At 31.6% G+C, this 14,241-nt stretch overlaps 1 protein-coding gene across 1 annotated transcript in view; it reads left to right on the plus strand.

Annotated features, from left to right (window-relative positions):
* LOC132721821 (homeobox protein 2-like) overlaps window positions 1-14,241 on the plus strand; it is a 75,128-nt gene that overhangs the window by 16,172 nt on the left and 44,715 nt on the right. Inside the window, exons 2-3 of the mRNA XM_060706192.1 lie at window positions 829-1,530; window positions 9,142-9,208. Of these exons, the coding sequence (XP_060562175.1) occupies window positions 1,499-1,530; window positions 9,142-9,208 (99 nt within the window). The 5' untranslated portion in view covers window positions 829-1,498. The remainder of the gene's footprint in view (window positions 1-828; window positions 1,531-9,141; window positions 9,209-14,241) is intronic.

Consider the following 14,241-nt stretch of genomic DNA (forward strand, 5'->3'; position numbering starts at 1 on the left):
GTGTACATTAAATGACTTGTTTTTTTTTGTGTGTGTGTTTTTTTTTTGCCACAATAAATCTCACATCCTACTTTCATGATATTCCAAATACAGGTAATTCTTTATTGTATCAATATCTTGTAGGGAATAGGGTCCAGTGACCCTTTCAACCCTATTTTAATTTCCAGATAAATGTTTTGGTCATTTTTATGTTCTGTTGTGGAAGTAAAAAATCCTGTTTGGGTCACATAAAACATGCCCTTAGCATTTGCCGCCTGTCCTAGGACCAAGGGACATGTGTAGTAGTAAATAAAAACAAGGTTTACATGTAGTAATTATCATTATGTTATTTTTTGTATTGTATGTAGGTGATATGTATTACGAGTTACTTGCCAAACTTCAGGTGGTTTAAACAGGATTCCATAGGATTTTGTGTGAAATTTCAAGAAGTATCTGCTGGTGCTTTTATGCACAGGGACTCAACACAGTGTTGGAATACATTGTTCTAGAAAAAAATATATACTGTATATATAATAATTTATATAGACTACACTAAGGAGACTGAGTCGAGTCCCTGTGCTTTTGTGAATTAAATTATTGTGTGAAAGCAGGACCTTGGTTCAACCGGTGTTTTGAATGCCATTGGCAATTATTGCAATGACTGTGCCACCAATTTAGTGCCAGGTCAACTTTCACGCCTGTTGAGTTTAATTTGATAATTAAATACCAAAATCTATGAATTTAACAATTGACTGTTCCAGTTTCAAAGCAAGCCAAGTCCCTTTTCTGGTTTTGGCATAGTAAGGGTTTGATTTTTACAACTTTACCAATATCATTTTATATTTTCAGGATGTGAAGTCATGGACCAGTCGTTATATAGAAACCAAAGAGAAACTAGCCAAAAGGAATTAAAACTAACCAAAAGGAATTAAAACTAACTGAAAGGGATTTAAGCTAATCAAAAGGAATTATTGGAAAGGATTTTCACATAGAATTTGATATATATAATTTATTCTGTAATTGTTAGTTTAAAGTCACCTTATGTGAATTATTTTACAGAAAACGTGAAAAAAGATTAAGCCCAGTAATTTTTAGCATGCAATTAAGTTAGTCACTATTAACTGTAATTTACACTTTAGCTGTACTTCTACACTGAAATAAAAGTCAAACGAAATTATTTGATTTGATCTACTAATGGGCGAGAGCAAAAAAAAAAAAAAGGACGTTTAACCTGAATAAAAAAAGAACAGTCAGCTATTTCAAAATAGTTAATTGTGTTTAAAAGTTTAAGGCCGTTTTTTTTGTGGCGTATTTTACTGTGTAAAATACATTATTTTAACAAATATGAATGGCTTGTTTAAGTTTATAGGGAGGAAATTATAATGGAAAGTTAAATGGAAATAGAGTGTTTTAATTGTTCGGATCTAAGTGTATGGTTAATGTGTGGTCGTGGAATTTGGCGGGAATGAATATATAACTTGTGGATTATTTATACGAAATTTCAAAAGTCTCGGAAAAAATGTCAGGCATCATGGAAAGGCTTAGATCGCAGTGAGTATTATTTTTGTTGTTGGTTTTTTTCTCTCACTTTCTCTTAATGCATAATTGTTGTACTTAAATTTCGACACGGTTTTATGTGAAACCTTTTAAGGTTATTTCCATGGACTAGAAAACTTTTATTTATAGAAAAGCCTTTGTATGCATTTATTGTATGTGCTTAGTTTTCAAAAATTTATTTAGTCCCTAGTCTCAATATTTCCGCTGCAAGACCGACCAATTTTACATACTGATATTACATAGATGTCAGCCTTAACTTTCAAATGGCGACCATTGTCTGTATAATAAAAAGCCCTGGCGCACAATTTGTTGGGCTACATATTTTTATCCCAGTCAAATGTGCCCCCACTTTTAAGTCAGAAATCATATTAAGGATTAGCAGTTGACAGTCACTTGCATAGAAATTGGTTATTACTGGTTGCTTATTACTGGTTATCCAAGAAATCCTGTTAGTTTGACCAACCATCGTGAGATATAACCAAAAAATATGTTACATTTAATCTCAGTTGTAACATTTTAAAGACACATTTTTTAAATCAAATCACAGGTGTAACATTTTGAAGACACATGTCCTCTGTAACTCGGAAATTGTTCATGTTCAAAGTACATTAGAAATGTCTTTAGGGCTTTTAATGCCAGCCTGTTTTCAGTAAATACCGAAATTAAATTCTATTATGTATACAAGTCAATAAATCTAAAATGAAAGGGAAAAAGCGTGCCCACTCGGTCACGCTGGTCCTGCTTTGTTGTTGAAAACTGAAAATGGACCCCGAGTCAAATGTCAAAGTTTCTAAACAACTTAAAAATGCTTTAAGGCAATTTCTCGTTTTTACAATTTATGTCGCCTTGTTTGTCAAAGTCACAATAAAACTTACGTACAAATGACTGTCATTTGTTGTTAGCAATTTTAAGTGTTTGTGGAATTTTTAATGTAGCGTAAATGGATTAAAATTTAGTTAAAATTGGCCAATAACTTTAAGTTATGTCAGAGGGCAATTAAATAAAATGACTTTTTAAGTTTTTATTGCATTAATTTTAAATGTAGGAGGAATAGGAATCTCAAAAAATGTTCTTGAATGACCAATTAGTCCGATTTTTGGCTAGCTCAAGCAAAATGATTGAAAAGTAGTTATTTTTTTTAAGCAAGTAACAGTTTGAATGCACTCTATTTAAATCTTTATCTTTATCATATTTTTTAATAATGAACTTGTCCATCTTTGACTTTGGAACAGTCTGTAGACAATGTGTTAAGATGAAATTGCTAAATTCGGCACAAAACTGAACAGAATTTGGTCAAAGTTAACAAATACACACAAGCTGGCCTTGTTATTTTTAATTTAAATGGCATAGCCTAGAGATCATTGTCATTAACTACAAAAAAAGAATCTCTTACCATGCTGGTGTCACATGACATCTTTTGGGTGTTGTTCAATGCAGGTGAAGCAAGAAAGTTTATATACAGTCAGATTATTTTAAACAATTTTGTACTGCACATGATAATTAGAATCCTCAATCAATAGGAAACGAACCATTAACTTGATTAAGTGACAAAATTGTTTACTCTTAAAGTATTTGTGTAGTTGCTTGCTTATATGCGGCACACCCAAGCTGTCTCACCAACATCTTGACTGATAGCTGCTTATAGTTGATGACAGGTCATACAGTGCCTTCCCAGCTTTCAGATGGCTTATAGTCAGTGGCAGGTCATATATGATGACTTCCAATTTAGGTGAAAGGGAACTTTTGGGGGATTTGCTTTTTCAGCAACAATAGAAACCACCATGTAGTCCCAAAAATGGTTTAAAGAAGCACTGCTTCTGTTGTTGTTGTTTTTTCTATGACCTTGACCTGGTTAAAGGTCAAAGTTATTGATAATAATGTTAACTACAGGCAACCCTGTCTATGAAGAATACATGTTTATACTAAGGAAATAAGGAAATGATATTAAATCTTGTTGACAAGTGGTATGTTAGTGGCCTCTCACAACAGATAAAACTGTACAAATACTTTTCGTACATAAATATACATCTTTGAGTTAAAAATGAAAAATTTTCTGGCCAGCACTTAAAATTTAAAATTATTTTGTCTTTTTTCTAAAGGGGTCATTTCACAGGGTTTGACTGTTTATTTCCATAAAATCCACTTTTCTTTTGATCAAATTTGTTACCAATAAATGCAAAGGAGTGACACAAATGTATGCAAGTATGATAAACATTTTTATTGGGTGTTACAAAGCCCCCAGGTGGGCCATACACCTGAGGTATATATAGACAAAATATTGTCATCTTTTACAACATGCAAGTTTTCCTTGTTATAGGTGACTTTAATTGATGAATCTCCTTTTGTTTAAACATCTATGCTACTATAAATCGATTTAAACAAAGGAATATAAAGGTGAAGTGAACTATTGTAATGGCATTAATTGGTACATGTTTGATGATTTTGAAAGATGAAGATAGTTTACTACAGATGTGGAAGCTTGTCTTAAGTAGTTCATGAATTAAATAGTTTACTTTATGTGCTTAGTTCAAGTTATCTAAAACAATTTGCATTATCTTGTTATTAAAAGTCAGTATTTTTAGCTTGATAAAGAATAGGGAAAGCCATTGAACTCACACAGGCGTTGGCGTCACACTTTGGTTAATTTTTTGGGTGCAAATTGGTACATGTATCTCAGAAAAAAAAAGGTTGAAATTTCACACAATTATTTAAGAGCATAATAGGAGGTCACTATCCAAGGTCCATAACTCTAACATGGATTTTTACAGAATCAGGGCTCATCCGGAAGGGCGATTCAGGCGAAAACTTCGCCGTGTTATACTTCAATATCGCTCTTCGATTGATCAAAAGAGAAGTCAACATACGCCGATAATCTTAATTCCCAAAAATAGTAATTACTTAGCGATGTAAAGAAGCGAGAAGATTGTAATCCGCCCATATTTTACGACCGCTATTATCAATTATCCAATCAGAGCGTCGGCTTTATACTACCCCTTCACCTGAATTAAATGGCTCCTTTTTAACTTAGAAATTCTTCATTATTGGGGGCTTTTCCTGTTATTACTGTCAATCACTGAGAACAGTGCCGCACGCTGCCTAAAGTTTTATTTAACTGTTTGTCAAATAACTGTAAATAATTGAACTTTACCCTTCACAACCAACCACCAAGGGGATTAGGAAAAAAAAATTGGGGGGGGGGAGGGGGGAACAAAAAAGTTCCCCCCCCGAACAAATTTGGACATTATTGGAGGCGGTGGGGGGGTGGGGGGGGTTACACATTAGCATTAATCTTGGGTGATTTTTTTCACACATTGGTTTAAAATGGGGCCATGAAATTGTTATTGAAACTGCATACGCTTAATTAATTAGCATAATAGGAAATCAAGTCCAAGGCCCACAAGTGTAACATAGATTTTAACAGATTTAAGGCCCTTTTAGAGGATTTTGATAGAATTATTGTCTGTTTTTAAATTAGAAAATTCTACCTTATCCAGGCTCATAATTATTTACTGTAAATTAAGCACTGAGAGTAGTCAAGTAAACATGGGCATGAAAATTGGAGCTGACTCAGGTAACATTAGGGCAATGGGATTGGAACACTGAATGGCACAATTGGTAAGGTGGAGGTTAGGTTCATTTAGTCTATAGTGGGCCTCTCAAGATAAATAAGATCAATAAATGACATAATTATCATCACCTAAGTGCAATAATTGGTTAACTCCTATTAAAATTTAGCAGGACTTAACTCATTACTGCACTAAGGTGATGATATACTTACTGTCTGACCACAAATTGTTTTAGGGTCATGTTTCAAATTTATTTAAAAGCTGTTTAAAATGCTTCCTTCAATTTTTGTGTTTTTTCATTCTTCATGTTAGGAAAAAAAGGAAGGTACTCTCTGAACCAAAAGGTTGATTAGCCAATGTCCGTCTGCTTGAATGTGATGATATAATCACAAAGGATCGAAAAGGCGTTATCACCCTCCCTGTAATTTTGTAAATTATCTGTTTCTAGAAGGTATTAAACTTAAATGATTAGAAATAGAAAGCCATTATGTAAATTATCTCTTGCCATGGTATTACAGTGAATGATTATAAATTGAAAGCTATTTTTATTGTGATTACAATGATGTAACATAGAAGATTTGTAATTTGATACTGTAAGGTTATACTGAATTGTATTATCATCTAATAGATAGTAATCAGTGTTGACATCATTTAGTAAAGGGCAAAGGTCAGACATAGTAAAAAAAATCTTTTACAGTTCTGTTCAGATTTTTTTAAACCCCAATTTTTAAAGCTGAAGATTTATATGTAGACAGGTTAATGAACCACTTAATTGGCTGATACGAACTGTCCAACAGTAAGCGAACTGTCCCAACAGTGAGCGGAGGCGTGGCCGAATCATTAACATGTCAGACTAGTAATTTCAGAATTGCTGGCCGCTTGGCCCTGTCTGACAGTTTCAATGAGCATGAAACTTTACACTCATGGCATAGTACTGGTTGGTTCCAGGAACCTGCACAATGAAACTTACCCTTTAGCAGTGTCCTATATAAGAATGTAATATAATATTCTCTATGTGTCATATAACTTGCTCTATATGTCATATAGCATACTCTATATGTCATATATCATGCTCTATGTGTCATGTAAAATGCTCTATGTGTCATATAACATGCTCTATATATGATATAATTTTGACAGATATAATATATGTCATAATTATCCCTTTCTCTAATATATATGCATCATATAACATTCTCTGTGTATTGTGTATGTCATATAGTAGTCTCTGTGTCATATAAAATACTCCATGTTATATGTGTTCAGTTTCTGTGTATGCCATTCTGTATGTCATATATCACACTCTGTGTGTTTTTCAAATATGTCATAATTATATGTCATATTAAATACTCTTTGTGCCATATAACATTCTTGATGGCTCATACAACATGCCCTGCGTATTTTTAATAAAATTTTGTTTTCACGATTTATTCGATTTAGAAATATAAAAATTACACATACAGCATTGTGTAGAAAGTGCATGTTACAATTCATTACAAGTCTTAATAATGCATTAAAATATAATTGTTGTTTTGTTGCGCTATTTTGATTATTATATTATTTAGTTAATTACTCATAAAATTGATATTTAATTGGATCATTTCATGCAAAACTACAGGTGTAGGATAAATATCACCTTCAGGTGATACTGTTTCGGTATTGTAAAGGTCAATTAGTCAAAGCCGAGGCCTGCACAAACAAGGCTATGCTTAGTTGATGATTTTTTTCTAGAGCCTATCCAGAAACCATTGTAAAATTAATGTTTTGAAAAAAATCATAACATTGATAGATAATTTTTAAAAGATAAATATATCTAATATATAGGTTTGGTTATAAATGTATAAGCTATCCAGCTACCTAACGATTGGCCAGTTTTTCTTCTTAGACGCCCAAAAAAATTGTGTCTAAAGATATGCACAAAGGGGCACCTGATTATTTTCTTCCATCAATAGAGCTGGAAAGTCACCATATGACCTTAATTTGCATTGTCTATGCGAATGATAATGAATTAAAGGTGTAAAATTTATGAATTGAAAATTAAATTTGATTAGGTATCTGAATTTTAGGGGTAGCGTGATCCCGGAAGTCTAATAATTGATTGTACTGCCGGAATCAAGTACAAAAACAAACCGTTAGTATATGTAGGACTTGAGAACCGCACAATTATTTTAGTTTGAAATTAAATATCCAAACTTTTCTTTTTCCTTCAAAGGTTATGACTTTCTAAAGATATTGTTACATTTCTTATTTCTTCGTAAGCATTGAGTGTGCAAAAAAGTAACAGAAAATTATTTTTATCATGAAATGCTTACATTCCGCCTACTCTTTAGAAGGTTCACACGGGTGATTTCATTGTTCGAAGTAAAATTCAATCTCCCTTAAAATTATAGAACACGTTTCGGATTTCCAGCAATTTTTTGGCCCTAATTTTGATTTCATTTACAATTATTGAGTTTTAGCAATAAGAATAAGTTATTTGTTATTGTTCTTTAAAAAATGGAATGTTCTCTTGTTGTGGTTTTGTTCGTTCAATAAGCCGGAAAAATGAATTAATCGTTAATTTCTTTTGATTTCATTGATTCAGATCGAATGGATCTATAGTTTAATATTGTGTGTGCGTGTGTGGTTTTTATTTGAAAGTTTTCAGACGTTTTTTGTGTGTTTAATTAATAGTTATTTAGGTAATAAAAGTGTGGTATTGTGTAAAGAAATGTGCTTTATGGTTCTTTAAAAAGTTGTTTCCAAAATTACTATTAATATACGTGTATAAGAATAGCAATGAACTGTTTGAGATATTAGTAGGTGTAAAGGAATCTGAAACATGACTTACTATAGGTAAGATAAGTTATCTTTGTTATTTATTTCTGATCATAGTTTTTTGGAGTTTGTTTTGAGTTACACTCATACTGAATACTAATAAGGTCATCATGATGATCATTTTCTAGCAATAAAATGCCTTTCCTTTCATTATTTTAGGACAGGCTTAAGCACCTCCGGGTTGTGCAATTTTACCATAATTCACAACGTACCTGGGTTTGATTGTTTGTTTGATTGAGTTTTATGTCACACCGACACAATATAGGTAATTTGGCAACGTTCCAGCTTTACTGGTGGAGGAAGACCTCAGGTGCTTAATTTCAGGCACGAACGGGCACCTGAGTAAAAGCCACCAGCGTTCCCAAAGCTAGCTTGATAGCTTCCTCATATGAAAGAATCCAAAGTCCCTGTCCGGATTCGAACCCACAGCAGTGAGGGGCAAGTGGATTGAAGTCGATAACCTTAATCACTCGGCCACGGACGCCCCTGGGTTTGAGGTTATTAAAGTCATTTTCTTAGCTCTCAAGTATTTAATTGGTCAGAAACCTACACTGAGCACTATGAAAATGACCCGAGATTCGAGACAGAGCTTAGGAAAAACAGTTTTATAACCCTAAAGCCTGTATCAGGTATAGCTTAATTTCTAACATGAAAGATTTCATGGACTATGGTGGGATTTGAACCCAGGTAACAGTTATAAATAGGGCATGTAATTTGGATCTCCATAACCTTGTATGAAGTCACCCTGCTTTAATAAGAAAAGTTTCTTGTGGTTAAATCACCACTTACATGTATATGTATAATCATGACCTCAGCTTTACTTCTTTCTCTTAAAAATCTTGATCTTGACCAATTTATGTTTCTATCTTGTCTCATTCTGAACTAAATTAATCTTTAAATGTTTTTTTTAATTAATTTGTTTTGATATAATACAGCAAAAAGCAAATATCACTGGACAATCATTTTGGAACTGTAAATTTTTTGTGTCATATAATGTTTGTTCAAGTCTTTAATATCTAAAGATATGAAAAAAGTAATTTCATCTACCCATTTTATATTGTGTGTTGCTTTTTCTTTACGTTGAAGAATATTTTTTAATAAAACTCGGTGATTGAAGAACAGTCTACTTAATGTTCTCCTGTGATTGGTCATTTTGAAATTTTATATTTGAAATTAGCCAATCAAATGTTGTTTAGTAATGATGAATTTATGTATATTTCAGGTCAAGCTCAACAAAAATGGGTCCTGGTAAAGCGCTGAGCATTTATGATGGAAGAAAATGGCCAGTGGTAAGTTTGTTAACTATGTGTTATATAGGGTAGTGGTGGTCTAGTGGTTAAGGTGTCTGCCCCCCAACCCAGGGATCATGGGTTCGAGCCCTACTCGGGTCACATCTATGTTTCTTCATATGACACAAGCAGTGATTTGTTCCAGGAAGTGAACTGGAAAGTGATTGATATAAGTTGCACATACTTGTTCAGCATTCAAGCTAAAATAAATTAGTTCAAACTAAACTATTGTAATATATTTGACCACCAAAATTCAGGTATTACTGTTACATAAAAAGGACTTGTCATCAAGACAATGTTGAAAAGAAAAGGTCCAATTTGAAATCAACAACAGTTTTGATATGGATAATAACAATAAAAGGCAGATTTCAATAAATGTGGTTACTGATGGAACATGATGCATGATTTTCTGACTTTGTTTTAAATATTTTAAATTTCACACTGTTGATAAATGCTATATTAGTTTCTTTAGTATCATTGTTTCAGTCACTGCTTTGAAACAAGGGTAATTAAACTATACTAAATACTTCAAATGGGCATTGTAAGTGGGCATTTTCAAAATGCTTATATTACCCTTATTAAGTATTAAGGTGGCATGTTTGGGGGTATGAATCACCTTCAGTGATAGCTCTAGTTGTGATTGTACAGTGTTATAATCTTAGTGGACTGTATTAAGATCTGAAGCTAATTGGTTTGTCTTCCCAGCAGGCGCAGTGACAATATTTAATCAATGTGGATCAGTCATTGATTTCTGAGTTTCTTACTTACAGAGTATATATCTGATTTTTAGAATTGTGTTAATCTCTGAATAAGCTCTATATGAGCTTGCTATGTATGATAAATAAGAACGAGAATTGTCTCATACCCGGTCATACTCGGACGTAACATTTGAAGTAAAAAGGTGTATAGTGTAATCTCGGTAAAGCAGCCCTCTGTGTAGACCAATAACGTCTTCACAACAACATTATCAAGTCTTCTCTAAGTAACATTTGACACTGAATTTTTTTAACTTCAAAATTAAAATTGTTTGTACAAACTTTTTCCAAAAACTATAATTTAGTGTATAATATAAAAAGTGTAATAAAAACTGTTAATAGAACAGCCCTATAAATGTCTTATTCTTTAACATTGTTCTACATTGCTTGTACTTTCCATGCTGAAGTTATGAAAATTTCATTTCACTATCTAATCAAAGAAAAGGAAAAAAGTTTTTTTTATTGATATATCGATATTATTTATTGAAATATTGATATGATGTTTTATGTAAATATTTATGTTGTCTAAATTTTGATTGTGATTGTATTTTATGTTGTTTTGTATATACTGAGGCCGGCATAGAAGATGTACAAGTGACCTTTTGTAGTGAATGTCTCGTTTAAAGAAGTTTTACTGTATTCTAAAGGTAATAATGATTACTGTGTTAAATTAGTTTGTTTTTATCTTATCTCGAGAACATTGATGATGATTACTTCTTGTTTAAAATGCCATCAAATGAAAATTAACAAACTTGGAGATGAAAGGGTTTCTCTTGCATGCTCTGGGAAAATATGCATATTGGTCGTTTAAATGTTCAAACGTATAAATAGCTGTCTAATTATGGAAAAAAATACTGGAGTATCCATTGAGGAAGGTTAAAGAGCCTTTCCACATTCTTAAGTACATTTAGATGAGCAGAAAGATAACAGATAATGATACCAAAGTACAAAAATTGAAGGAAATTGAATTCAATGGGTTGACAGTTTTTGTGAGATAGTATTACTATTTAAATGACATGCGTGTAAAAAGCGACCCTTAATGTTTCCAACTTTATTACTTCCAACAAAATAGAGTGCACATAATTACAAAAATAAATGAATGGATGCATGGGAAAACCTATTTTAATTACTTTGGTTTATAGATAAAACACTTGATTTTGCTTTAGAGATTATTCTTTTTTCCTCAAAAGTTGATTGTTAGGAACGTCCGACACATAAAATTTTGAATTCCAAAAATAAAGAATTAAATTAGATATATTTTCTAAAAATAGCATTTTTGCTTAAAATAGTCTGAATAATTAAGATTAAATTTGCAGATTATTAGAGAAAATGTAGCTCAATGTCTACTGTTTTCTAATATAAAAGGCTCTTTTTATATAATGATCGATCCTTTTCATTAGATTTTGAATGACATAATTCCATCAATCGGGTTCTTGTATTTGTAACATTGTTTTCATATTTGATTAATGTCTGTTGGATAATTGATTTTTGAATCCGTCCGTTATTATTCAATAAAGAATGTGCGACGCCTTGCCTTGCGGAAGATTGATTACGTATTATAACGATTTAGTTATCACTTGCAAAATCTTATTAACAATTTATACGCATGAACGATGGCAACGGGATTAGTAATCGATCCAGGTACGATGGTTTTTTGAGGCAGTTTTATCTTTATTAATTTCATGAATGGAACGGTTCGGTTTAGAGAGAAAAAAATGTTTTTTGTAAAGATAACAAATTTTTAACAACTTAGGTTAACCACAAATGAATATGGAAGAGCAGTTTAATGCCTTTTTTTGCACTGAATGACAAATTTATCTAAAGCGTTGTGACACATTTTATAATTGGGCCTCCCTGATATTTATTTTGGGTTGCTTATAAAGTCAATTTTCATTCTCTGAAGTATTTTTTGCTTTACTTTGTGAAACTGCACTTTAAATTGATAAAAAGCAAACAAAGAAAACAAACAAAAAGTATAATCATAGAAAGTGCAGTAAAAAAGAATAAGACATTGATCTCCATCTGTATGCTAAGTGTGGCCATGTAAAGGACTCAGTCAACTTTTGATATGTCATAAATGTTTCACTAATACTTTTTAACAAGACTTTGTTCAATATGGCAGTGAATGCCACTGTCATGTTTTGAATTTGGAATTACAGGTAGGAATTAATGCATATGTCTTATAACTATGGCATATTGAAGCAGAAGTTTCTATTAGGTGCAGTAATGTGGAGCATTGAAAAAACAATAATTAAGAGTAGAGACATTGTTAAAGTGGAGTAATGTGGATCGTTAAAGTGGAGTAATGTGGATCATTAAAGCAGCAATGTTTAGCTTAAGTGGAGTAATGTGAAGCATTGAAGCAGCAATGATTAGCTATGTAGACACCACTAAAAAGAAGTACTGTAAGGCATTGAAGTAGAAATATCTAAAACAGCTGTTACTAGTGGTGCGTCTGGCTGATTCCTGTAACAGTCTGTCTTTTGCATTATGTTACATGACAATTAATGCATGTTGCAACAAAAGGCAACATTTTGTATTAAATGATGGAACAAATAAAGAAGAACTTACAACAGTTTTGCAATCAAACCCTTCGATTTGCATTCTAAAGAAAGTGAGGTTTTCCCTTTTCTATGATAGATGCAGGGAAGTTGTTCCTTAATGATAAAAGTATTTTGTTTTATTACTTACTTAAATGTTTGAGCTGCACTTAAATTTATAGTTGCACATTCATCATGAAACATAACAGAATTTTGAAGTATTGTTATGTATTATAATTTTAGAAAGATTATAATCTACCAAAATTTTGATATGGAAAAATCATTTAAAGCATTAAAAATCACTTAAAATTCTTTCATTTCACTATAGATTGTATAACACTTATTTAAGATACAATTAGCCTAGCAAAATATTACCACTTTCCTTTAAACACACGTATAATGAAAAATCACTTTGAATTTCTGATTTGGTGAAATGAAATTAGAAAATATTGACAAATGTTGATGAAAATTTATTACCTATCTATTGTACTGTTTTCTTAAGTTCTTTCCTGACAAACACCTGTGAAGTAAATATTTATTTTTGGTTAAAATTTATTGCCAATATTTGACAAAAGTATAAGAAAATAATTAGTATGTGGATAGGAAAATAGTGTTTCTTAAAGGCACCCGTTCACAGGTAAATTCAAATATTTGAAGTCTTTATTTACAGTTTTGACAATTAATTTATTGTAAATGAAATGAATATACTAGTGTAACTTAATGTCATTGACTTTTAAGGCATTTTCTTTTCAGGAAAAAAAAAACTGAATTCAAGTTTAAACTTATTAAAAAAAGAAGTGATGTTTATAATAATGATAATATTGATTTAGAAAATAATTTCTTAATTTTTTTATGGTGAGTGACTCATTTTGTCAAGATTGGTGAAGGATTTTAACCTTTATTTTTCAATATAAGGCTTGTAAAGAGTATTTATTTAAAAAATGGCATGTGAAGCAAAATTATTTGTATTTATCAATTGTTAGTTCACAGGTTTCAAATCTAACTCACTTGCTCCACTTCACTGTGGGTTTGAATCCCGCCATAGTCTTTGGATACTCCCATGTGAGAAAGCTTTATTAAGTCCAGCTGGGCTACTGAACATGGAACATTGTTGGTTCTACACTCGGGTAGCAAAACAGTGAGCTTCCCAGCATTAAAGAATTTAAATAAAACCAGTTTGGAATTCAAATGCTCAGTGGTGATGAGCCTTAAGTGACATATTGGGTCATTTTATATTGGATCATTTGATATTGGGCTATTTTATATTGGATCATCTTATATGGAGTCATTTTATATTGGGACATTTTGAAAAGTTCTTGTATAATCTTGATTGTGTTTTGACTAAATTTAAACAAAGGTTTTTCTGTCCTATTAGCAGGTTGCTTTAAAATGAATATATATTATCATGTTAGTGCCATAACAGGTTAACATCTTTTAAAATTTAAATAGGAGTTATCCTGTTATTGCACTTAAAGGAGGCATATCCTGTTTCATGATAATTACTTCATTCAATATTATGTTAAAAATGATCATTAGACAAAATCTGTTACAATAATAATTACCTAAGTTTGTTATAATGTCCAGGATATGCATTGATATTTTGTTTTTCATGACTATTATAAGCATAATGATATGGAAATTTCACAAATTTGTTGATTGGCTGTTATCTTAATGTCAAAATTTCATAAATTTTTTCCCATATATGTTTTAAAACTGAACTAGAGTAAGCAAATACCTG

This window comes from Ruditapes philippinarum, unplaced genomic scaffold (assembly GCF_026571515.1).
Source record: "Ruditapes philippinarum isolate M1 unplaced genomic scaffold, ASM2657151v2 ctg3765_1_1_1_1, whole genome shotgun sequence".
Lineage (NCBI taxonomy): Eukaryota > Metazoa > Mollusca > Bivalvia > Venerida > Veneridae > Ruditapes > Ruditapes philippinarum.